The following is a 27,046-nucleotide window of genomic DNA, read 5'->3' as shown; positions in this document are numbered from 1 at the left end:
TAGACGGATACATAGAGACAGCTTGGCAAGTTCTCCTGGTTACATCTTGTGAGAATACAATGTCACCAATATTCCAACCACATTGTACAATTTTTAAAAGTTAAAACCTACTGCCATTGTTTTGGAAACAGATGCAGAGATTAGAATTAACAGCAGCACTCCTACTTTGGGTTTGAAAACACTTCTGAATGTCTGAAATTACGACACTTCAACATCTATTCGTGTTAGGTTTGTAATCAAAATGGTGATGTGGAGAGATACAGTCAGTCAACTGTCACTTTGAAACACACAGGAATTGGACATGCTATACATTTTCTCTTTTAAAATGTAATTTGTATTATTTTCCACCAATCAAAACACATGATATATTTTATTATAAAACATTAGGCAATGCTACTTTTGAGATACGCGATCTGAAGGTCACACCTGTACTGACTATCGGCATGGGACATCGGAGGAGTCAGCAGACAGACTCACACACCACTCAGCCCAGATGAAACCAGGGTTGGGTTTTGCTTTAGATGCAGGCCCTGGCTGTCAGCAAGGGCCAATGGAGGGCTTTCTCCTTCTAACACCGAGGGTCTGGTCTTTGTGTTCTAAAGATGAGAGCGCAGCCTGGTTTTGGCTGTAGGCCCAATGCTTGAGGCACTGTGCAGCCTTGTTCTGAGGCCACTCTCCTACCCTGGCTGGACATGTCTGCCCTCCAGACCTGTGCTTGAAATGGAAACCCAGACCTGGAAGGGGCAGTCATTCCACTTTTGGCTGAAAATTAAGCCAACAACAACAAAAACTAACCTAGTGCAAATTCCAGATAATCATTAGTTACCCGGTTTATAAAAATACATGTCCAAAATAGTGACTTCCAGGGTGTGTACAATATAAATTACAAAAATAAAATAGAAAAGATGAAAAAGTTGAGCACATTTTTCAGTTCTTCATCCAACATTGGCATTTGCCTACAGAGGTTAGTTTGAAACCATTCGCATTGTCCCAGGACCCTGGCAAATCTAGGCTCAGGAGGGAGGACCCTGAAACTGGGGTGAGGTATTTCTTTGGGGCTCTGTGGCCAGTCATAGGTGCACTTGCCTGGATGGAAGAGGGTCTTGGCACAAGACCCTGTCCACACCAGCACAGGCTCTATCCACAACAGACTCAATGGATATGCAGAGTAAGGGGAAAGAGAAAGCCACTCTTTGGGGGCACCTGGATCCACTCACAGCTGTCTTCTGTCCGTGGGACCAGGGTGGGCCTCTTTCATAGCATGCTCTCCTTACAGTGTAGGGCAGATAATGCAGCTCCTTTCTGTATTTCCTCCTTAAGTTTCAGGGAAGTCATTTAAAGAATGTGCATCAGCAGGAAGAACAGAGTATGATACTGACTGATGCACTGTGGGACTTCAGGCTCCCAGGGCCCAATAACCTGAAGCCATAGACAGGTGTCTCTGCCCCCACCCACACTAGCGTTCCACTTTGTACCTGAAAGTATCCATATATGATATAAAGCTAATCCTTATTTCAGATTAATGCTGTTCATTAAAGGTTCCAATGATCAGACCAACCATTAGGATGTAACTGGTGCAGACAGAATCACGTAATAGATAGTACTTTTCATAAAAGCTATCAAGTTTCCTCCTAGAACACACTCCATAGCTCCCAAAGTAACTGAACACAAGATATGAATTGTTAACAAAATAAGCTCAAGGGAGAAAATGCTGTGAGCGCAGGTAGCCAGGGCATGAGCATCCCAACTCCATTTCTGCAACAGCACAGAGGACTCAGCATCTTATCAAATCCTGAGTAATTTACAGATCAGGGTCTGAAAGTATCAATTTCAGGTGAGCAGTTTTAAATCAGAAAATATTCAAGAATGAACCCCTACTCTCTAGAATATTTCTTCTGTGTTCTTCTGAATGCTTCTAGAACATTTGAGGAATTCCCTTAGAAAAAGGAAATGCCTCCACAAAATGGAAAAAGGCAGCGGCAAACAGGCACAGTAAGTGAGCTCAGTCTCCTCAGAGACCACACACTCTGGCTGGACATGGTGGCTTCTGTCAGTGAGAAAAACAAGTTAGGAGGGAAGGCTGCAGAGGGAACGGCTATGAGACCCAATCACCTTTCACCTTAAATAAGGAGAGGGGAGATGGGTGGGCTCAGGGAAGGAGGCACCGTTCAATGACCGTTCTGGGGAAGCCACTCTGTCAGCTCTATGCCAACATTAGGCAGTGGGTTCAGGAACCTGCTGCTTCATTCTATTGAGATGGGGTGCTTTGTGATAAAGAAGGCGAAGTTCTATGGAGGATTCTAGATCCACGTTCAAAGGACCAAGAAAAAGGAAATTTGTGGGCAGGATTTAAGGTGACATGTGTCTTAAGCAGCATGAAATACAACTGGGAACTTTGTCATGCAGAAAGCTGTTTGTAAAGTATCCCACAGTGGGCAGTTTAAAGGGCACAGAGTGTCTATATAGAGCAGTGGTAATTCTCAGCCTAAAACATCACAAATTTAAGAAAAGCTGCATTTTTATTTATTAAATAAATTTAATTATATTCCTTCTGAAATACAAAAGATAGAATAAATCATACCATAAAGTGGGTAAGATATGATATATGATGGTGGCCAATTAATACACATAATCTATTTCTTTGTGGACAGACACCAAATTACTAAAGAGGATTAAGAGGTTATTCTAGAAGCAGAGCTACCTGGAAGATTATTTGGCATTTAAATACTGATTCCCAAAGTGCTACATGGGCAAATTCAAGCAAGCATTTGTGGTCACATGCATACGAGTCCCCACGGTTACACATGAGTTGTCACCACAGACACCACACAACTGGAAAAGAAACTCAGCTATTCTAATTGCTCACCTGAAATGATCTTGAACATAATTTCTAACGGTGTGGTTTGTACTTTTTCTTCAGACATAGTCTGCCTCATTTATAGTCTAAGCAGGCAATCCTACTGGAACCGAGCAGGGCAAGGCATCGTGTTTCTTACATGCAGAACATGGAGTTTTTCAATTTGGTTCCATCAGCTCCCACGCGCTCACGGCCATGGAAGTGAGAGTTCCTTCACAGACAAGTGCGCCGTCTCCAACGTACATATCATCGGCAGCCTTCCAGGGGTCCTGTTGAGGCATCGAGGCTGCTGTCTGTGTCCGAGGCCAGGGTGTGCTCAGTGGACATGGAGGAGATGTCATTGATGGATGACGACTGAGAAGGAGTGGCCTTGCTACTTACTGCTGCATCTGTGCTAAGAGAACCAAGCGGAATAAAACCTGAGGCACGCGTCCTGTACGCCAGGCGTGGGGCTTCAGGCTGCCTCTCCGTGCTCTGCCTTGCAGTTTCCTGATCCTAATGATCACCAGAATCAAGACTGCTCAACTATACTTTGAGTTTCTGGGATTTTTCCTTGAGTCCTTTGGTTCAGTTTCTAAACAGTCTTGGGCTTTCCCTACAGTACTCTTCCCCCACACCCTGTGGTCACATAAGACCATGTTGATTACTTAAAAGATATACCCTCTGGCTTCAAGCAGACCTTAAAAGAAAATGGATGAATTTATCTTACAATTACCACAAGAGGTTTAGGTCTGTGTAGCATCCAAGTGTCATCTACAACAGACATATCTTACCTCGTGCGCAGGAAAAAAGTATCAGGATTCAAATGAATCTTTTGTGATAAAAATGCCTTCTAAAATATACACCCAAAAAGGAAAGTTTGGTGCCTGGTGTAGATTTTATTTTTGTCTAGCGAGTCAGGAAACCATTATTTTAATTTCAAAGATAAACAAAGCTATCCTACCTCCTCCTACCCATGTGTTAGCATGACCTGAGCAAAATAAAGCATGCAGGGCCTTAGGTCTGCACAAAGTCCTTTCTTTTCTAAACTGAATGGATTTGAGCAAAGAGGGCCATGAGGATTAGAAAATCTGAGGATTAGAAAACTCCTCAAATCCAATCCCTTCCTCTCTAAACAGAGCTGACAACAGCTGCCGCAAGGTCACACAGGAATGCTTCAAATGCGGCTGAGGACCTGGCACCTCAAAAAACACGAGTGCAAAGTCACTGCCACCAGCATTAGGAGAAGCCAGGTGACAACGTCACATTAAGGTGGCCCAAGTGACATTAACACATCACTGACATTTATAAACATTGAATAGACAAAGAAAATATTAGACAACAAAATTAAAGCAATCACCAACCTGAAGGCTGGTCTTTTATGCCATTCTTGCTTCTTTCTTCCCAGTCCATCACTTCTTTGTAAATTAGTTCTTCAAAGAGAAACAGAAGTCAAGACACTTGTCATTTCCCCTGCACCGAACTCTGCCTCCAGATCCCAAGCGCCACCCCTGGCTCTGGGATGTTTCAACTTCCTTTGGCTACTACATGGTATTAGGAGCTCACATTAGTAGCATTTTGTAAGCATAGACTATGATCATTGCCATGATGACTGTGTACATGAGTAGGCTACTGGCATGCCGAACTGGAAGGTCTATGACCAGCCTTGACCTGTACTGACTACGGCCCTTAGTTACTATTAACCCTGCTTCCAAGTCATAATGAAAGCCTCCAGATTTTGCTTCTTTGTTAACCAACTTAGTTCACTGTTACTGTGTAGCTCATCTTAAAGTTCTAGTAATACCTTCCTGCCTATTTTTTGGCAATTTCCTCCAAACTAGATTTTAAAACATAACTACATGGCTTAATATACACAGACAATCATATGTCCCAGGTCTGGGCTCCCCCATATCTGCTTAGACAGGAATCTTTGTAAGGAGTATGTGGCCTGTATATTGGGTTTGCTCCAAACTCCCATGCTATCAAGAAGTGTGATATGCTTACTGACCTCCGGGCCTGTATCAGTATGTGATGATGGCAAGTCGTGAAAAGTCCTTGCATTTCACCTGAAGCAAAGTATGATGTCATATATATTCTACTCTAACACTGCTAGTGTCACAGTTGTTCTGAGCTGGAAGCGGGAAGAGAGGACACTGGGGTCTCTGGGTTTCAAGGTCCTTCCTAAGAGGCTAGTATGAATAAGAAGTAAAAAGCATGTTCTGTAGGGCTAAGGAGCATGTTCTGTAGGGCTAAGGAGCATGTTCTGTAGGGCTAAGGAGCATGTTCTGTAGGGCTATGGAGCATGTTCTGTAGGGTTATGGGAACATGTTCTGTAGGGCTATTGGAGCATGTTCTATAAGGCTATTGGAGCATGTTCTGTAGGGCTATTGGAGCATGTTCTGTAGGGCTAAGGAGCATGTTCTGTAGGGCTATGGAGCATGTTCTGTAGGACTATGGGATCGTCCTAAGTAAGGACCGGTCTTACCTTTCCACTCTTCAATTGCATGCTCTCTTTCTTCCAACTGGGCATCATAAATTTGAGGTGGTGGCTGAAAGACATGTCAGGTTGGTAGCTCAAAACTAATGGGCCATGCTCAGAAGATAATACTACTTAGAATGTTTCAAATCTACTTATGGATTTAGTTAACATGTTCTAGATTTTTATTTTGTAAGCATGATATATTTTATCAGTTTAAAAAACAGTTACAGAAAGTTAACCAAAAGCAAGCTATCAATAATAACTCTCAATCATCACATGACCTCAAAATGTTCTGCAGACATTGCCCAAATGAAATTACAAATTTAATAAGAACAGGCAGCTCTGAGGTTCAACTGTGTGGGAGCTGAGGGAGGTGTGGTACTTTCTTAGAACATACTTCCAGTTTACAATTCTTCATGACAGGACACCCATGCCCAAGCCATTCCATAACCTGGCTGTTCATAAATCTGATTCTTTTGATGTAACACAATATTACAATGGCAATTAAATCTATACCCAGGACACAACAGTGTTCCCCAGCTGGCATGAAGTAAACACCCACTGTGTTAGTATTTTACTCATAGCTAAAGGACATTCACAAGGGATGTTGTGAAGAAAACTTAAGAGGATGAGATGCCCAGATGTGGTGGGGAGATGTGAGCTAATGTGTCACTTGGGAAGGCTGCTTAGGTTCTCTGACTCGAGGCTCTGAATAAGATGCAAGCAAAGCTCATGGCCCAGTGCCAGGCATGAACAGATGCTTCCTAAATTATTATTACATATCAGCTTTATAAACATAAGGCCAACGTTCACCACAGTACACTCCTGAGCACTCTGCAGTTCCAGCTCCAGCAGCAGGTGCCAACAGAGGTACCAACCTAGGCCTCAGGTAGCAGTTGTTCTATTTTTGAAGTCAGGGCCCTAAAAGTAACAACCTGCTAGCCTCACGTAGCCATTCTGGACTGACAGAAGGAAGATCCAAAGACAGTGGGCCCTCTATGCAGACATTTTTTTCCAAAGAGAACTTACCGCTTCTGCTTCAGCGGGGTCATACCAAACAGTAATATACGGGTGGCGCAAGGCTTCGTCCACAGAGATCCGCTTGTCTGGATCAATCACTAACATTTTCGATAACAGATCTCTGGCTTGACTTGCTAGAATGTAAACAAATGATGTACTTACATTGCTACCGTGGAAAAGAGGAAACCACACAATAAAGAGCCAAACGTGAGAGTATGGACAGTAAAGAGACATGCTGACTTCAGAAAACGGCTCAAGAGGTTCAAGATCAACACGGCTCACAACCTTTAAAAGTCCAATGGTCACTATTACAAACCAAGCCTTTAGCATGTGAGGTGGGGGTTCTAGGTAACCTCAGACCAGTGTCCAGATGACCTGAAGCTATGAAGCCACAGCACAGTAGGTAGCAAGCACCTCTTAGGATGATGTTGCCAGAAGTATGGACATGAGGTATCAGGAGTATTATTCTTTGTGTTACATTAGAACAAATTAAAAACCTTCAGAGCAACCCACAGTCCCAGAGTATAGCCTCACAGGAACTACTGCTTTGCCTAGTTGTAAACAGTGCCTTTGTTTTTAATCTAGAGGTTAGTAGCTAAGGAAAAAAAAAAAAAAAAAACAAGAAGCTAATTAACCTAATTAAGAAGCCTCAGCAAGGTCTCAGCAATGAAAAGTTCACAAGGAAAAGCTGGGGTTTTGTGACCAAGGTGCTGTTCACCCTGGCGTGGAGGACAGCAAAGCTATTGTTTTTCCTCAGGCGACCACATTATAGGAAGGACACAGGAGGACAGTGAGGGCCTTTCTCACTGGGTCGCACTCAATGGTTTCTGTCTAGAATCCTTAATGAAGTATTCTTTATATTTAAAATTGTTTTGAATTTGGATTGGTGACATCACAATCTGGGTCTTATGTGTGTGCATGATCATGTATGATATATGCACATGAATGTTTGAGTGTGAGTAAGATGTACTCTGAGGCTAGAGGCGAAGTTGGCTGTCTTGCCTTATTGTTCTTCCCCTCCTTCCATTACAACAGGGTCATTCGCTGAACTGGAAGCACCCAGTTCCCCTAGACTGGCTGTCACCAAGCTTCCAGGTCCAGTGCTCTCCACCTGAGAGTGTGGGTCACAGGCACAGGTAGCCACACTTGTGCTTTGAGTCATGCTGGGGACACAAGCTCAAATCCTCACACTTGCAGGCAAATGTTTTCCCACTGCATAACCTAAGGGTTTTCCAGAATGATCTGGATATTTGGTGACACTGTTTTAGCAAGGTCAAGACTCTTGGCCTTTAAAGCTTTCCCTCTGTGGTGCCTTTGAATGTCAGACTATAAGAGCCTCTATTTCAGGGTTTCCATTACTGCACCTCTTAACATACACGGGCTTTAGAGTTAAGAGTTAGAGAAACAAGTGCGGGATAAAAGAATGCCTTACTTTTTATTTTGTCTCTCTCAGACTCTGATGGAAATATCCAATCTGGAAAGAGCTCTTCAAACTTGATTCCAGGGTACTTTGGTCTGTTTTCCACGTAATTCCTTACAGTTGGCTGAAGTTTCTTCATGAACTCTGCGGATGGTGTTCCTAGCTGTTCAATAACTTTATTCCATTGATCAATATCTAAGGATTCTCTTGAGGAAAATACAACTAAAATGCTTCACAGTCAAAAAATACATACAGTACTCTCATGCAAAGGAAAGTTCTATTTATATCTATGAACAAGTAAGGCTATCCTAGAGGTTCAGCAAAAACATTTAGGATAATACTTAAATAAGGTTTGGATTTCTAAGTCCCTTAACAAAAACTCTTATACTCTGAATCTTTAAAAGTATGATCATGGTTCATTAAATCAACATAATCTATGTTTTCCTGTTATAATTCAAAATATAATTATGACAAATGATTTTACCTATGAGATAAATGATTAAACAGAAAATAAATAAATATCACATAAGCAAACTGAAATCAATGTTCATACTAAAGCTACCTTAGATTTACTGGTCTCTCTCTAAACGAGAGAAGAGCTTGAGAGATCAATCTGACCTCTCGCAGCTGGGCAGCAGAGCCTGTGAGACAGGCTGACCAAGGGAAGCATGGAGAGGGGAGGGAGGGCCGGCTTCTGGCCTGTCTCAGACCACACCCGCTCCTGGAACTGCCTTAGACAGTGATGCTTTCAGAGGCCATTCTGTCTCTCTTGGCAGCAGTCCATCCCTTCAGCATCTAGTAATGTGTTCTTTCTTCCTTTCAGAGTCCATGACTTGGGTTTCACAGTCAGCATGCACTACCCAGTCAGGGTGCTGGAGTCAGTCCTCCTCAGAGCAACCTCCTCACTCTTGGGGCAGCTGACCCCAGCCTTGCCTAGCTCTCAGGATGCTTGTTACACTTAGGATGACTGGGACCGTATCTGTGGAAAGTGACAGTGGAGCTGTAAACAGGAACATGAGACAATGCAAGCTACGAAATCACATAAGCAAGAGCTTGGGATGTAACAGGCTTTCTCAGAATGTGCATTTATACCACTAGGAAAGCACCCAGGATGGCCACACAAACTCAGTTCTTCCAGAGTGCTAATTTGGAAGACCTGCTCAGGAAATGAGTTCAGAGTCAAATCCTGAGCAAATCCTCCTCCTTCTCTTCTCCTTCCACACACTTTGCCAAATCAGAGTGATGCACACATTTTATCTACGTGCTTAGCCAGAATAGGACACCTGGCTCACACGTATCCCTCTTATACTTTAACACCTCTCCCTCATGCTCAGTGCTCACTGTGAAGACCAATCATAAAAGAGCTATGATACCCCACCCCCATATCTTATGCTGCTTACCACTGGGAACCATCTGGGCTCCTGGCTAAAAGCCAAGCCCACCTACCTCACCCTCTCACCTACTGAAGGACAACTGTCTCGTATTCTTGTTTCTTGCTGTTCCAACCCCTACTGGAACCTTCTGTTACCACTCAAGCATGATATTCTTCCATGTTAACAGCAACCACTTTCCTTTATATCCCTTGCCCCTGCTTTCTGAGACCTGCATCTCTAAGTCTCACCCCTGCATCCTCTCCAGAACACACTGTCATCAGATCTCCCTCCTTAGTCGTCTTGACAACTGTTTCCATGAGGGTTGCCTGAGGCACCCACTGACCCCAGTGGTCAGTTCTGAGTCCTTGCTCCTTTTCCTCGAGCTTTGCTCATCTCTTCAATGCTTAGCACCAGCTCAAGGTTTCAGTACTGTCAACGACTTCCACAGTTTCCTTATTCCAAATCTCCCCTCATCACCTGGATGAGGTACCTAGAAATGGGCAGGTACTCAATATATATGTCTGGCTTAGTGCTACAGGGTCATTTTGATAGATGACAGGAGGAGGCATGGGGTGCAGGTGGGGCTTACCTGAGAAAGCATGGTGGACCTTCTGGGTGGGTAGAGCACAGGTCTCATTTAAAACAAAAAAACAAAAACAAAAAGGAAGTTTAGCCCAGAGAGATCTGAGTTTCTCAGATGCACAGCTGCCGTGGGCGCCGTCTGAGCTTAGGCTTCTCGTAGCCTTTCTCACAAGCCACCATAAGGACAACACTTACTTTTCTACCAACATCATAGGCAAACCTCTTGAGAACCTCAACTTTGGTTTCTAGAGCCTTTCTATAAATTGCCCAACTTTTTGATTTAATCTTTGAAAAGGTAAGCATAACTTCTTTTAGAAAAGGATGTTAATTTCCATGTGACTGTAAAGGACTTTAAGTGACTTTATATGTAAAACATCAACTACTGCTATTGTAACATGTTAATATATAAAGTATTTTAAATTATAATTTAAAATTCATTAAAGTACATGCAGAAGTACACACATTTTTATTTATTTTTACTTTTTGGAAAAAGTAATTATTAATAAATAAAAATATAAACAAATAAATATTACAAAATTACTTTTAACTGACATTATAGCCCATCAACTTGACCACTCATGACAAGTCCACACAGCATTTCTAAGTCTCTGGCTGCAGAATACCTCAACTTTCCCTTTAGTTGATTTTACTTGTAAAGTAAAGGCTTCCTTACTTATAACAGTACAAGTAAATCCAAGGTAAAGTTATAGAAAAAAAGCCAGAGAAATTATTAGAGCAAACTAAAATGCTATGCTTAACTCTGCATTATTTTATAACCTATGAGGACAATATGAAGGAATGAATGGAGTAAAATATGTTCATTCTAAGCTCAGACTGTGAGGGACTCATATTTTGAGTAAGTTGCTTCGTGAATTTATAAACATCGAAGCACCTTTGGTGAAGTACACATTCCAATCCCTGACTACCGAGCCTGGTTTCTCTTGAAGCATGGGTCTGCTACCAGACAGAGGACACAGTAAGCTTTCATGACAGAAACAAAATCAAAGACCAGAGAAAATGTAAGAGGTTAGAACACAAATGGAAGCATGAAAAAGCATGTTAGCATGAAGAATGTGGAAGATGGAAGAACACACAAGGGGACAGAGCTAGTGCCTTATGCCGTCTGCTCCCTTTACAAAACCTCCTGCTGATGTGACTTGCTGACCAGGGTATGAGTCACCTTTTGTGTTTAAATTTACCTTCCCCAGTGTGTCACAGATACCTTTCTGCCTGGAGTCTTTAGAAATGTTTGTAAAATGTCAACAAAGTAACAAATGAGGAAGTGTAATATATTGCTTTTGATACTTTAACCTGTTCACTTAACTCTAAATAGCCTGCCTCGGCTCTTACATCATACCAGTAACTAACAGAATCATATGACTTAAATCACACATGCATGCTATCCTATGAAGTTTAGACTGCCCCTTTCCCAGTTAATTAACAGAATCAAATAATTTGTAAAATAGTATTTCTACTTAAATACCAGAATATATTTAACAAAGATAATTTTACACATCTAGCTATTTCTGATGAAGTAGCTAATATACCTGGTTTAGATAACAAAACTGTCACAGGTATTTGAGTGAAATTATAAAACTGAACCACTTGGTCTGTGACACCAATTTAAAAAGAAGACCCCCAGAAAACACAGTCTGCACCCCGACAGTTCCTGCTGAGTGTTCAGTAAGTAGGCACAACATGCTGCCCTGGCATGGAGATCATGGCCAGGGTCAAGGTTCTGGGGAAGGATACGGTCAGTACCTTGGAATATCACACAACCTTTCACCAGCTCTCCCATGATGCAACCCACTGACCAGATATCAACTGAAAATAAAATGAAATGATAAAATTATGAAGTGTCATGAACAAAACAAAAGTGAAGAGAAAGGGATTCTAACAGTGTACCGGACACACAGACATGGAAATATCAGTGCCTCGCTAAGGGTGCGCTTTTCACACAATGAATGATTGCTGACCTCTCCTTCAGCCTTCAGTTTGCAGCAATCTGTTTTAGTGCCAAAGAATCCAATACTTTACAGCTTTTAAAAAAAGCAACAAACAAACAAACAAAAAAAAACCCAGACACAGAAAGTGCTAATGAACCCGAAATTCTCGGGGTCACAGGGTCACATCCCCGCCCCCACCCCAGCCTCCAGGGCTGAGCACTTGGGTCTCTCCCTGTGAAGGATACAGTCTCTTCCTGGGAACAGGACTTTATGGAGGACCATTTCTGCCATGATGCACCCGACAGACCAGATGTCCACTACCAAATATCAGGTGATTAAAAAACAGCCAGAGCCCTGCATCTCCGTTTCTAAACCACCTCCCAGACACGGGCAGCCCCAGCAAGTACTCATTGGGTGGAACTTCTGTAAACTCCTGACACCACATCTGAATGAACATTTTTTAAATTGCCATATCAGAGAGGTGGCAGCCTATTAGTAAGGGCGGGACTCTGGGTAAGGCCCTGCCTGAGCACGGCTCTGTGGTAACTGCCCTTGAGTGTGGAGTTGAGCATGGGGCCTGACTAAGACCCGTGCTTCAGACAGGGAAGGAAGAGCTAAGCACAGACAGCTACTGAGGGGCACTGTGCCTCTCAGAGCAGGCGACAAAGTATGTACAAAAATTCACACTCAGATTCGTCTCAGAAGACTTCAGCAAAGCTCCCCTGTTGTCCCTTCATAAATATTCACATGAATTTATTAATAGCTAAGGGTTAGCATTTATTTAGTTGACACAGCTAGAACAAGTGAAGTTTTGATCTAAGGGAAAAAAAATCAGCTTTACATGAAAGAAAACATGGTACATTATTCCACTCATATTACAAAAAGGAGTGACGCCATTGAGTGTTGGCAAGCAGGGTAATGAGAGCACAGATGTCTCAGTGCTGTGGATGACGTGGGCCTGATCACAGAGAGAGGCACAGGGTTCCAGTGCACAATACTCTGATCAAACATGGAGGTTCAGCACGGTGGCACATGCCTTCAATTCCAGCATTTGGGAGGCAGACGCTGGCAAGAGTTCTATGGCAGTTTCAGGCCAGCTAGAGTTGGGGAAGACAAAATAAACCGTTCTTATCTGTGGCCTGCAGGCACAGTGCTCCAACTGTCTCCAGTGGTCCTTGAGGAAGGGCATGCCAGTGATGGTGGGGATGCTACCTCACTGTTTACTGTCTGGAGTCCTAACCGTACTTACCATTCTCTTTGTAGCCCATGCCCAGGATGACTTCTGGAGCCCGATAGTAGCGAGTTACCACATAGGGAGTCATCATAAAGTTGGTACAAGCTGTTCGTGCCAGGCCAAAGTCAAGGATCTTGAGAGTGCAGTCTGATTTTACTACAATGTTGCTAGGCTTCAAATCCTAGAAAAGAAATTGTTCACGTATTTAAATGAATCACAGCATGCTAACTACACAGTTTCACACCAACAAGGGCTTGTGAGATGAGCGGCTACTGAAGTGTGTGAGAACGGGAAAGAGGGCAGGTAGGATAGCACATGGCTTCTGAGACCCTGTCTCTAGACATGTCAGGTGGCCATGTTTTTCTTTGCTCAAAACCTGAGAGCCTCCAAGTTTCGCACATAACACGAAATGGCATTTGCATATAACCTACACAGCGTCTGGGGTTGTCTAACTCATACCTAGATGACTACAGTAACTAAAGCAGTGCTACTATATAGGGAATAATTACACACACACACACAAATTTGTCTGTGTTCAGTACAAATGGAAGGTTTGTTTTCCAAATACTCCTGATCTGCAGCCAGCTGAATCCACGGATGAAGAACCCAAGAGTATGGAGGCACCTTACTACTAGCAGGCCTGAGCATGCAGACAAGCAGCACAGCCGCATGGGCAAGCACAGTCACAGCAGCACCGCCTCCAAAGAAGACAAACGCAGTACACGAAGCACTGGGAAGCACTGAGCAGTGCAAGCCTTCATCTGTCCATGAGCCCCTGGTCCAGATCATCCCTGTCTAAAAAGTGTGGTGGTGGGAACAGCTGTCTACTTTACTGCCATCTGCTGGCCAGCTAGGATAATAGAAATAAAGGGGTGTGTGTCCACACACCAGGGGCTCTGTGCAGGGGGCATCCCAGCTGATGTTTGCCAAATGAGAAACTTTCATGTTTATGAGGCTGTAAATCACAACCCTGACCAAGCAGAGCCATATTGTAAGTAAAGAGGGAAGGTAGGGGAAGAAGGTCCCAGGGATTACGGCTGGGTTTGTGGACGAGGAATATATCAGTATCTTATGTCACAAACTGAAAAGGGTCAAAGAGATCAAACACACTGCCCTGAGACACAGAAACAAGCAGTAGAGTAATTCATTAAGAGTACTGAAAGTCAGGCTGGTGACACAGCCCAGCATGGAGTGCTGGCCTAGCACGCACAAGGCTCTGGCTTCATCCCTGTCGCCACATAAAAAAGGCAAAACCAAAACCCCAAACAAACAACAATAACAAGTTCTAAATAACAAAAACTAAATTCAAAGTTTGCTTCGAAAGGAGACAGAAATAGGGAAAAGAAGAGGGAATGCAGGTTTCATAAATATTTATGCAACCGTGTGATCCCTGATGAACACAAATGCAAACCAACCCATTTGCTGATCACATGGCTCTGCTGAGAGGATTCCGACTTTGGAACTGTGAAGGACAGACACTCGGCAGGCAGGCAGGCAGGCTGGCTGGCACTAGCGCAGGTGAGCCCTGAAGCATCTGTGCGAAGCTGGAAGGCGCTCGCTTGCTCGCTCGGCAGCCCGCTCCTGTGGCGTCTCCAGGGGGCTGCAGGGCTGAGGGAGGCTTTCATTTTCCCAATTTTGTGAATTGTATAAAGTTAAAGTGGTAAGAACGAGGAACAAAACTTTACCTTCTGTCCTGTTTCACCCTAAAACTTTCTAATAATTAAAAGTTTTGTTTATTGTGAAGCCATTTCTTCGAGACAAGAGTCTTGCTATATGGCTCAAGCTGTCCTTGAACTTATGACCCTTATCATCCTGAGTTCTCCATTACAGGCATGACAAATTGCATTAACAGCAAAACTGAAGGTATGCTTCTCTATGTGAGGCCCTATTTAAGGGGGACCATTGCTGCTTACACTGCCATGCGGAGGCTCACTCACAGAGGCCTGTCATCCAGTTTGATGGACCTGTGGGTTGTTTGGAACATCTCAATGACAACGCTCATACTTTTCCCAACCAGTCACAGATATGAGTGTGTAAGGCAAGAGTGTACAAGGGATCCAGAAGGAACCAGTAAGACGGGGGGCTAGGTGGACACACAACATTTTCTCAAATCATCATAGATTCTAAACACTGTGCTAAGCGAAACATACACTACTTTGGGCTCTGTCTCATCTGCTTGTAGGCTAAAGGAACAAACATTCCACAAAAGTCAAGTACATGCCATAGTCTCATGACGTTTCCAGGAACTAGGGGAAATTCTCCTGCCCTCACCTCTGGCTCCAAGTAAGGGAAAACAGTTCCCCCTCAAAAATTAATACAGCTTGTAAATCTGGGAAATTATCATAAAGCATACATTTCATTAAACATGTATTTATAAGGCTGATGGCCATAGCTCAGTAGTAAAGCAATACCTCATATGAGCATCATCCTAGGTTCCATCTCAGCGCCACACAACAAGCAATATTTAAGAGATGATAAGAATGCCTACAGGAAGAGGGGCTAGGGTGGAGAGATGGCTGCTCTCCCAAAGGACCTTGTTTCGGTTCCCAACACACGGTGGCTTACAACCATCTGGAACTCTAGTTCCAAGGGATCTGATGCCTTTTCCTGGCCTCCATTCATGTATGTGTTCCACATACATGAATGCAGACAAAACATCCATATATAAAATAAAAATAAATACATTTTTAAAAAGCCTTTTGCATGAGGGAAGAAAATAAGCATCATAGTGTTGATGGAAAATTCAGTGTCCTAAATAAAACTAAAAAATGGCCTCAGTTATTTGGAGGTCTGGGGGAATTTTTAGAAATAGAATGATTCATTAGGAATCTTAGTTACTATTTAAAAGTGAACTTTACCATCAGAAGGTCTATTGCTTGAAATGACCACTTGGTGGCAGCAAAGGCTACACTTTGAAAAACCTGGTTATGGGGGTGCACAAGGGAAGGGAAGCCAGCACAGGCCTTTGATATGGGAAGGGAGGGAGGGAGGAATGGAGGGAGGGAGGGAGGAAGGAAGGAAGGAAGAGAGGGAAGAAGGGAGGAAGGGAGGGAGGGAGGAAGGAAGGTACACCCTGGGAAGCCTTGGTTCAGTGGCTTGTGCTAGATCTAACCTTTCTTGGCACCTAACTGATCAGAGAGAACCCTGCCCAGTGCCCGGGATCAACAGGCTTCACTGGTGTCAGACCCCCGGAGCAGGCAGTTGTTCACTGTCTGACCTGGGTTCTGAGAATCAAACTCAGGTCCTCCGGGAGAGTAGCATCTCAGCTTAACCTGAGTTAGGTCTCCAGCCTGGGTATTTTTAAAACTCCATCACAATGTGCTGTTTATACAGTGGTACAGATTTTTAAAACCCGAAAACCTATGGAAGCAGCCCAGAATGTCAATCACGTCATCTCTCCCCGGTCTTTGCATTTCACGTCTGACAGTAACAACACCATTATGTCCCTTGACCACTGACTTTCTCCTGTCTCTAATTTCCTTGCTCATTAAAGAGAGTGTTTCCTATATGGCAAGAATATTAGCAATGCTTTGATTTGTAGTCACTGGTATTTTGATGTTCTTGCCTATTCTTACTATTTTTCTCTAAGTTTTAAGAATCTGAAAAGTGAGAAGTTGAAACTCTTAAGTTACTGCAAAGTGGCCAGGTAGTGGTGGCACACACCTTTAATCCCAGCACTCAGGCAACAGAGGCAGGAGGATCACTGAGTTCGAGGCTAGCCTGGTCTACAGTGTGAGTGCCAGGACAGCCAGGGCTACATAGAAAAAAGAAGTTACTACAAACTGAAAGGCTAAACCAGAAAACCAAGATTGTTCTGTAGTAGGGTGGCGCCCTACCTCTGTGTTTACAGTGGCTGAGGTGCAGGGGGCTTGGGAAAACAGTTGATCTGAACAGTGTGTTATACACAATATGATTCCACAGCTTAACCTGGATTCTCAAAGTATCAAACTTTCAAAAGAGAAAAATACATTCTTGGGGCTGGGGATGGATCAGTGAGTATGTGCAAGCACCAGGATCTGAGTTCAAACCCCCAGTGGCCATGTGAAAAGCCAAGTATGCTTACACATGTAACTGGAAACCAGTGCTGTGGGTGTGGGGCGGAGAGGTGGAGTCAGGAGAATCACTGGGGTTGGCTGGCCACCAGCTTCCCTCCAGGGTCAGGTTCCTATCTCAAGGAAATAAGGCCAAACTGTACAGCTGGTCTGCTCCTCTGGCCTTTAAACACACATGAATAAGTATGCACTCATACATGTGCACATACACCACACAAACACTCATATTCTCTCACGCATAAAAACATTAAGTTCTTTTGTAACTATATGACTGATGACCAAATGATGATCATTTTAAAAATAAAGTTATGTGATTACTTACTCTATGAATTATACCAGCTGAGTGCAGATGCTTAATGCCACATAGCATCTGGTAGAGAAGGTATGACATTCTTTCATGGTCCAGCTCCATATGAATAACCTGACATAAGTTAGCATCCATCAATTCCATAACCAAGTACCTGAATATTCAAAAGAGATCAACCACACTTATTAGTATTATTTTTAAATATTCCTTCATGAGTCTTAGCTCATAATCATTATGAAGTAGTAGTGATGGGATATAAACACTGCATGCCTAAAGTAAAAGCATTTTTAATAAAGTGGCTTGAAAAGAATCAAATATATAATAGGACTCTGCAAAATTACCCAAAGAATATACAAACAACTAACTTACTCAATGTCTTTCTGCCTTTCAAATCATAAACAAACTTTTTTTTAAAAACCATGGAAACAATCTCATACAAACTTTTCTAAAACTTTTCTTTTATTAATCCATGTCTGTCTGTCTGTCTACCCACCTATCTACCTTTTGTTACATCATCCTTTCAACATCTATACCACGCTGCTGTAGAGCCTTGCTCTTTAACAATCCATGACTCTGGTGGGGCTGTTGCTGTAGAGGGTTTATACAGCGGGGAAATGGAGCTCTGAACTTTCTGCTCAGGTTGGTTATGTATTTGAACTGCTATAAAAAAAAAATGAAATCTTTTTTTTTTTTTTTTTTTGGCTTTTTCAGACAGCGTTTCTCTGGATAGCCCTGGCTGTCCTGGAATTCTCTGTAGACCAGGCTGGCCACAAACTCTGAGATCCACCTGCCTCTGCCTCCTGAGTGCTGGGATTAAAGGTGTGTGCTACCATCCCCTCGATGAAATCTGTCTTTTAAGGCTAAACATACAACTTTCAAGCTCATGGTCCACCACCAGCACAGAGTTTTGGCTCATGGCGACAGCACAGCACCCCCACCCCAAGGCCACAAAGGCGCTTAGACACATCATCTCTAACTCTCCTCCACTGCTTGTCATGACATTCTGACTCAGCATATGCCTATTCCCTGCCCAAACTGATGACTTCCACATCTGCAGAGACCCAAAGGCCAGTGCTAAGAGCTTGGCTGCTTTCTGAGCTTAATTGCCTCCTTTTGTTGGAGCAGCTGGAATCGATACTGGCTCTCCTCTCACTGTTCCTGTCTTGGAGTTATCCAGGTTGCTGTGCCTCCAAGGACCATTTATAAATTATTCTTCCTTTAATCCAGGCCTCTCCTGAACACCAGGTTCTTCCTCTCTACCCACTTCACTGTTCCACTTGGATAGGCAATAACGTCTCTGAATTCATGTCTAAATTCATGTGAGTCTAGCTGCTTAGCACCCCATATCTCAGCCGAGAGCCTTCATGTGTGGCTTTCAATTTCTCTCTCACATCAGCATCAGCAGACGCTAGGCCTCACCCTGAGACAGTGTTGGTGTCTAATCTCAAGCCCTTCCCATTACCCACTTGACCCTCTCCTATGAACTGCTGGGATTGCCTCCCCATACTAACTAGGCCTTTTTGTCCCTACCACTCATAGTGGATTCTCAGCCCCTCAAAACCAAGTGTTCTTTTAAATATGCTACGTGGGAAATCTCACTCTGGCTTCCTTTCCTATATACATGCTACTTCTCTAAGCCACACCCCCTTGTCTGATCCCCCGACCCCCACCCCCAGCCACCCAGGCCTCTGGGTAGCAGTACACACCAGCTAAGCTCCACTACTGCTCCTTCACTCTGGCTACACCTTCTGTGTCAATTCCACTCTGTCCCAGTGTCTGCAGAACAACCCCCCCTCCCCTAAGCCTTTCTCCTACTGCCTCATTGTGGTCTTTCCTCTATCTACCCTGTGATAAGGAATTGAAGACAGCAACTTGACTAGGCCAAGGAATACTGTGCTGGCAAAGTCTTATGTGAGGTGTGTTTTGGAGGGTGTTTTGGGCAGTAATTATTATGTGAGTCTGAACGCACTAAGTACAAAGCATAGAGCAAGATCCTGAATGAGCAAATCTAGGGAATGAAGGAGACTCTCCTCCGAGAGCTGAAACAGACTTTCCTGTGTTTTGAAGTCAGAATGCTAGGACCTATATACTACAGCTCTCTGAGTCCTCAGGCTAACAGCCTCAGATTAAAACCAACACCGCAGGCATCCTTGTTCTTTGGCACTGCGGCACCCTAGGGTCCCGAGCTTGCAAATGGCCTAAATATAAATCACTAAGTTTCTAAGTTTTCAATGTGATGCAAAAGATACTTACACATCTTGAAATTCTTCTAGCGTTTTTTGTGGTGTGAACACATTTAACAAGCTAATTATCTGAAAAGAGAAAATTAATTATACTTTACTATGTCAGATTGAGTATAAAAATTGCAGCGTACACTAAAATGTATTAAAGGTAGAAAAATGATTGCAGAATTCAATATTTCTCATTACTATGGTTGTTACCAAAGCATTCTAGTGCACAGCACTGGAATATTTAACCACCAGCTGAAAGTAAGATGTGCTTTTAATAGAATCACTCACATGACCCTAGTAACTTAAATCATTACTATGGAATTTAAATATATGTAAAATATAAAAATAATGGTTGGAGAAGCACTAATTAAAGCACTATGCTGGGGGCCAGAGAGATGGCTCAGCGGTTAACTGGCTCTCAGAGGTCCTGAGCTAAATTCCCAGCAACCACATGGTGGGCTCATAACCATCTATAATGAGATCTGGTGCCCTCTGCTGGCCTGCAATATATATGCAGGTAGAATGCTACATATATAATAAATGCTAACTGTGGAAACTCAAATACTATATGTAACTTTCTGAAAAGTTTTTAAATAGGAAGGCTGAGCTTATACTTTATGGTGATGAATATGAGGTCTCATAGCCTTATATTCCCTTACGGAGCTAAGCAGACAATTTTAGTGCTTGCTCCTTGTGGCCTCTGTGCTTACAAACCATGTGTTTCAAACACACCCTCAGTCATCTCAGGTGAACAAGAGAAAGGGTAACCTTTCAGATAGAAGGGGTAACCAGCAAGAATGGAAAGGAAACTGTATCTAACTTTAGTCTTGGGAAACAAAGTGGATAAAGTCTAAAATTCTAAAATATAAAGCAGAGAAGAATATGGGCAAACATTCTATTCCCTGGTGTAAAAAAAAATTTCTAAACATGATAGGAAACCTAGGATATCTAACTACATTAAAATAAAACCAAAATTAAACAAAAAATCAGCATACTAGAGCAACACATGAGATCAAACGGGAAAGGGGGAGAAACAGTTGAAGCTGGACATGGATGGCATTTCTATAATTTTAGGACTTACGAGGCTGAGGCAGGAGATTGCAAGTTTAAGGACAGCCTCAGAGTTCAAGGTTAGCCTGGGCTACATAGCAAAATCCCAAAATGGGAAAAGTTAGTAACTTTAATATGTAAAACCACCTACAAGTGAATTTAAAAAGACAGCAAACAGTGGAAGAGAAAAATGGAGCCACAAGCGTAAAAAGCAAATTGTCAATGAGATAAACAGTCGGGGCTCATGATAGGGCTCAGGGAAGCCTTGAGTTCAGACTCCTAGCTCCCACGTAAATGTCAATGGGAATGCTGGCCCACCTGTATTTTCAGGGCTCAGAAGATGGAGACAGGGGATCACTAGAGCAAGCTGGATAGCTGGCCTAGCCAAATTAGCAAGCTCTAGGTTCAGTGAGACATCTTGCCTCAGTATATAAGGTGGGGAGTAATTCATAAAGATGCCTGACATCAACCCCCAGTTCCACATGTGCACTCAGACCTGCACATACAGGCATGCCCACACAAATTTGTACACACATACATGCACGCACATCCCACAAACATATGAAAAGAAATTCAACCTCACAGACTACGATAAGTTATCTGTCATATAACAGATTGGCAAAAAGAAAAGCAAAATCAGTATCACCCAGTGCTAGTGAGTGTGAAGTAAGATGTGCCCTCAGAAGTTTCCCCTCAAGTATAGCTGGCAGTATGCCCTGACATCGGCGTGTCAGCATGTATGAAAACCGGGGTTAGGCCGACTGTTTGACCAGCAATAACCTGCCTGGATATGTATACCAAGTTTTATGAAGAGGGCATTCATTACACCATGGCTCCTAACAGAAAAAGCAAAACTGGAAATAATCTACCCAACAACATTATTTGTGTCTTAGTTTGCTTTCCATGGCTGTTATAAAACACTGTAACCAAACCTGGGGAAGACGGGGCTTATTGGCTTATAGTTTATCATCTATCAGGAAGGGAAGCCAGGGCAGAAACTCAAGCAAGGAACCTGAAGGCAGGAACTGAAGCTGGGGCCATGGAGGAACATAGCTTATGGCTTGTTCACCTTGCTTTTTAAATACAGTCTAGGAGCACTGGGCCCTCCCACATCAATCACAGACTTGCCTCTAAGCCAATATGACAAAGGCATTTTTTCAATTGAGGTTCCCTTCTCCCAGGTGACACTAGCTTGTGTCAAGTTGACAAAAAATAAAAAATAAAATAAATAAAAAATAAAAACCCAGCACTATTTGTTAACTAAATTATTATATATCTGTATATATAACCACTTAAAAATGTATTACAGTTGTGTCTATTAAAGTGTATGAAATTTACCAACATTCCTCTTGGGATAAAAAGAGGAATAATAGCATACTTGGTCTTATTTATACATATGTAAATATACATAAGTAAGCATGCTTACTAAAGTGTTCACACTTGTAACCTGTGGCTGAAGGTCCCAGGGATTTTTGCTTTCTAACTTATACTACCTGAATTTTTAAAAATAATAAACATGTCTTTGTAAACTGACAAAACTGAAGAGTAAAATAAAACATACAATGAACCAATTAAAACCAATTCAAAACCAAACCAAGTGGAGGTGAGGATATGGCTCAGAGGCACAGTACTTGCCCTGTGTACATAAGATCTTGGATTCAACCCTCAGCTTCCCCCCAATTAAAAAATACAATGTGACCAAAGAATAAACTGATCTTAGTTCATATGGCATCATCAATGTCACCATACAGAAAGGTCTAGCACAAGTATTGAGACAAAGGGGAACATAAACTGTTTAGTATAATCTTAACTAGTCTCCACTCATCTGAAACTGGAGGGGACAGATGTGAACTGCTCTCTCAATGGCTGAGAGGAGGGATGGTGGGTGAAGGCACCGTCACAAAGCCTGCTGACAACCAACCTGAGTTAGATCCCAGAGTCCCACATAGAGCCTCTCTCCTAAAGAGAACCAGTTGTGGTCAGGGTCAGGGTCAGGTGTCAGGTGATAGGGCTAAAGCTGGGAGTTAGAGGTCAGGGTCAGGTTTGGGTATTAGGTTAGGGTCAGGGTCAAGGTTAGGGATTACTGTTAGGGTTAGAGTGATTCTGGCAGGTTATTCTCAGCGTTAGGGTTAGTTGTTAGGGTTGGGGTAGGGTTGGTATCGAGATTAGGCTCATCTGGAAGCTTGTCCTCTCACCTCCACAGTGAGCAGTGGCTTCTCCCACCCCCCAATAACTAGATGTAATAAAGAATATTTTTTAATTTTTGAAAAAACATAATCTATTTTATAGTTCCTCTCCTCATCAGCTAATCGTCAGTCTGGTTACACCGCTGACACCAAAGCACATGAAGGAGCACCATGACTTACGTTTTTATGATTGACACACTTTAAGAGGACGAGTTCGCGGTAGGCTCTCTTTGCGTGTGTTTGGTTCTGAAAAGGACGACTTAACTTCTTGACAGCCACATTTATCCCAAGAACTGTATCAAAAGCAGCACTACAATTAGGAAATACAATAAACAGCCTATTAAGATGGCTTTTGAAAATAGCAATGGAGAAGTACATTTGATGTTCTGTCTTTCAAAGAGAATAACAAGGCAAGGCGAAATGTTTCTGTTTTCCCCAGGCAAGCTTTATGTACATACAGAAAGTGAAGTGGCTGGGCTGGATGGACTAACCCCTCCCCAGAGGCATCAGCTGGAGAGGGATACAACAATTCTTCCTACTTATAATTTTCAGTTAGCTAAGATTAGCAGGTTCAGAACCAGGCAATTTAATCCAAAGCACAAAACAAAATTTCACAAGGCATGAAATTTTCCATTTAAACACATCAAGAAATTGAAAACTTCCTTGTTATCACTGATTAAAATGTCAGTATATTCTGGAGATGCAATGGTTGAGCTCATGGAAGGAATTTAATAAATCTGTTTTGACTGATTATGCTTTCCCAGGCCAAAGAATCTGAAAGGGAACATTAGCCAAAGTCTCAGCTAATGGTAAATTCCCAAGATACAAAATCCCAATGTAAGCACTTGCTATATATAAAATTGTGCAGGAAGTGATGTGTCCTTTTATAGTATGAGTAAGATCTAAAGCTCCAGTTTCCAGTGCTCACATCCTTTCATAGAATTTAGTGTTAATTTTTCTCCAGAGACTACATATGGAAGGATGAGAGGCATGATGACATGTTTTCGGGTTTCCAGCTAACAATACAGTGTCGTCATGCAGATCTTCTGATGGCTTAACAGGTGCTCAGGACTGCTACGTACAACCTAGAAGCCCAGGCGTCTCCTTAAACACTGCTTCTGTGAGCCTATTCTCTTTATTGGTAATACTGCTTATCTCTATTCCTTTCTGTTAATTCTTCCTGCTCAATAACTCTAATGTAATTAGACCCGTTTTTAACTTAAAGACTGCCCATTGTGGAACTGGCTAAGGAAAACCACTGCATTTATTACATTTATATGGATATGTATATATACAAGTCATAGGTGAGCCCACATACTCAAAGGCAAGTTTACTATTCATATGAATATATATAGAGATGTATTATATAAAGATCTATTGTAAAATAAATCATTAATAAACCTGTGTGCATGTATACACTTGTATGTGTGTGTTTCTTGGATTCACCTTTCTGATCTCAAAAGATTCTGTCTGAATTTTTAGACAAACAGGAATTATGACTGAGTTCAAAGGCTACACAAAATAACACGGTGTCTTCAGTTAATAACACTACTACTATACCGAGTAATTTTTTTTTTCTTTTCTTTACTTTCTTTTTCTTCTTTGAGTCAAGGTTCTCTATGTACTTCTGAAACTTGCTATGTAAATCAGGCTAGCCTTGAATTCATAGTTAATCTGCTTGCCCCTGACTCTGGAGTATTAGGATTAAAGGTGTGCAACTGCACACCAGCTTATACTGTGTTCTTTAAAATTGCTAAAAAAAAAAAAAAAAAAAGTAGATGTTACATGTTCTCATTGCAGAAAACATGTAAGAAAAATATATATGTAAATTAGCTGAATTTAGCTACTTTATAATGTATATGTATTTGAAGCACTCTCTATGTATGTGTGTATGTATGTATATGCATGTGTTTCTGTTCTCTCTGTGTGTATTTATGTATGTATATTTATGTGTTTCTCTTTTGTGTGTGTATGTATGTATGTATGTATGTATGTATGTGCTGGCTAGTTTTTTGCCAACTTGATAAGCTGGAGCCATTTTGCTAGAAGGAATTGAGTGAATGCCCTCACCAGACTGCAGAGCCTTTTCTTGATTAGAGACTATTTGGGAAGCCCAGCCCATGTGAGTGGTACTACCACTGGGTAGGTGGTTCTAGATGGTATAAGAAAACAGACTGAACACGCCAGGAGGAGCAAGCCAGTACGCAGCCCTCCCCATGGCCTCTTCTTCAGTTCCTGCCTCCAGGTTCTTGCCTTGACATCCCTGGACTAAAGCTGTCAGATGAATAAACCCTTTCTTCCTCTCCTCATGTTTTAGATTCTGGTGTTTTATCATAGCAATAGAAACCTAATTAAGGCAATAAAATGAACACATATACCTATGTCAATAAAACCTTTTTTGATGTACAAAATTAGTCAAATGAACTAATTCTAAACGCTTGGTGACAAGCTGCTCTGCTCCTGCCCCAGCTCCAGAACAACTTTTAACTCAAAAGGACAGACACGTCCTAGAATGGAACCAACGGTCTAGCCACCCACTTGGCTCCTCCGCACCCTCGCAGCTTTATTTGGTGGAACTTCAGGGTTTCCTCTGTAAGTGGGCTAATGCGCTTTACCTTGCTCTTCCCCAGTAACATAAGGTGACTATTATGCTTTCCCCTGCTCTCTTTATCCTCCTCCTCTTCCTCCAGACTTTTGTCTTAAACAGTCTTGCTTGCTAGCATCTTCATTTTAAACTGACAGCTAGGCCTCTATGCTGTTTCCCCCAACTGTCTATAAACACTGACAACCATCAGGAAAGTGCATTTGCTCACGTAAATATTACTAGTTGCAGAGCTGAAATTATACTTCACTTCCCAAAGACCACACGATCCTTGCTGCCAATCATACAGACAAAATTAGAATGTCTGCTATATGGACACAAATGGGTTCTCTGTCCTCCCAGCTTATCAAGTGTTTGAACACTCCGTGCCTTTTTCTAAATTCCTTCCACAAGGTTCTAATAAACATCTTTTTCCTTGGAGACATCTTCCTTAGCCCACCATCAGCACCGTGTGAAGACATCTCAAAGCCTGCTTCACAGACCTCATCCTCCACTGGCCTCTTGAATTACACACTCTTGTGTTGCCTCATTGTTGGAGTGCTTCCTTAAGGAATGTCCCCAGACAACTAAATGATCTTACTCTGCCTTCAGCTTTGATAGTCTGTCTTTTAAGCTGAAAATCAATTTCCTCACAGAACACTAAGGCCACTGCTCTACTGCTCCCAGCTTCAGTGCTGTTTAGTGGGGAGGGAGGCTTATATCTGAGAGTCACTTTTGGTTTTTTTGTTTCTCTGCTCAATGATATATCACAAACAGCCACGCTCTACTGGAGCCTCCAAATGTCCCCTTAACAATCCCTCCCAATTGTTATCATTGTCCATTTGTCCATCAAGAAAGAAAATAACTTCTGCTTTTGTTTTTTTGGGTTTTTTTTTGTTTTTTTGTTTGTTTGTTTTGGGGTCTTTCTACATAGCCTTTGCTGTCTTGGAACTGTGTAGACCAGGCTGACCTTGAACTCACAGAGATCCTCTTGTTTCTGTTTCCCAAGTGCTGGAATTAAAGGTATGCACCACTAACGTTGGCCTAACTTCTGGCTTTAAGACAGTCACTTTCTTGCTCTCACAAACTCAACATGTTACACATAACTCTATCTCTTATTTTTGCCTATGACTTGTCACTCAGCCCTGCATTTATGACTCACCCACAAATCTGAGTACTAGAATTCACTCTGTCATTGCTATAATATTCCTTTGTGTGACTGTCACTTGCTGCTCTCACTAACTCAGTTATTTTCACTTTTCAAGTAATGACAAGAATCACTGCCATCGACATGCATGTGCATGGCTGCAGTCCTTCAAGCATGCCTCTCACACATGCAGATAGCTAAGCGGGAGTGCACAGATTCTACTTTAGCAGATAAGACCAGACTCTCTTCCAACATAGTCCATCAGTGTCTGTGTCCATCAGCAGTGTGCCCAGAGTCCATGCCTAAGAGTTGTATGTGAACGTCTTCACCAACATTTGCATCATGAACTTACTTTTTACCCTTTGGGCTGAATGTATTTCATCATGTACCTAAGAATATTGTTTTAATTTGCATTCTCTGATGAAGAATGACCATCAGGTAATAAATGTGAGCTATTTTAGACCACTAATTTTATGGTAATGTATTATAGAACAATAAAACATTAGCACATCATCTCTTCTGTATTCCTACTCTTTGATCTCTGCAGCTTTATTGCTTCCACATTGCTAATTCTCTCTTCAATTACAACTAATATTTGCAAA

At 42.3% G+C, this 27,046-nt stretch overlaps 1 protein-coding gene across 4 annotated transcripts in view; it reads right to left on the bottom strand.

Moving 5' to 3' along the window:
- Positions 1–311: 311 nt before the first annotated feature.
- Mapk9 (mitogen-activated protein kinase 9) overlaps positions 312–27,046 on the bottom strand; it is a 41,553-nt gene continuing 14,818 nt past the window's right edge. Inside the window, exons 3-12 of one of the 4 annotated variants that reach the window (XM_021213954.1) lie at positions 22,897–23,026; positions 19,503–19,561; positions 17,265–17,403; positions 12,906–13,071; positions 11,463–11,534; positions 7,768–7,950; positions 6,345–6,469; positions 5,322–5,385; positions 4,201–4,269; positions 312–3,246 (exon numbers count right to left, since the gene is read on the bottom strand). In XM_021213954.1, the coding sequence (XP_021069613.1) occupies positions 3,104–3,246; positions 4,201–4,269; positions 5,322–5,385; positions 6,345–6,469; positions 7,768–7,950; positions 11,463–11,534; positions 12,906–13,071; positions 17,265–17,403; positions 19,503–19,561; positions 22,897–23,026 (1,150 nt within the window). In that variant the 3' untranslated portion in view covers positions 312–3,103. Of the gene's footprint in view, positions 3,252–4,200; positions 4,270–5,321; positions 5,386–6,344; positions 6,470–7,767; positions 7,951–11,462; positions 11,535–11,901; positions 11,974–12,905; positions 13,072–17,264; positions 17,404–19,502; positions 19,562–22,896; positions 23,027–27,046 lie in introns of all 4 variants that reach the window. The other 3 variants (XM_021213959.1, XM_021213956.1, XM_021213958.1) reach the window with 3 other exon arrangements.

This window comes from Mus pahari, chromosome 14 (genome assembly GCF_900095145.1).
Source record: "Mus pahari chromosome 14, PAHARI_EIJ_v1.1, whole genome shotgun sequence".
Classification (NCBI taxonomy): domain Eukaryota; kingdom Metazoa; phylum Chordata; class Mammalia; order Rodentia; family Muridae; genus Mus; species Mus pahari.
The sequence above is the reverse complement of the archived record's forward strand: the minus strand, read 5'-3'. Positions and strand labels throughout refer to the sequence as shown.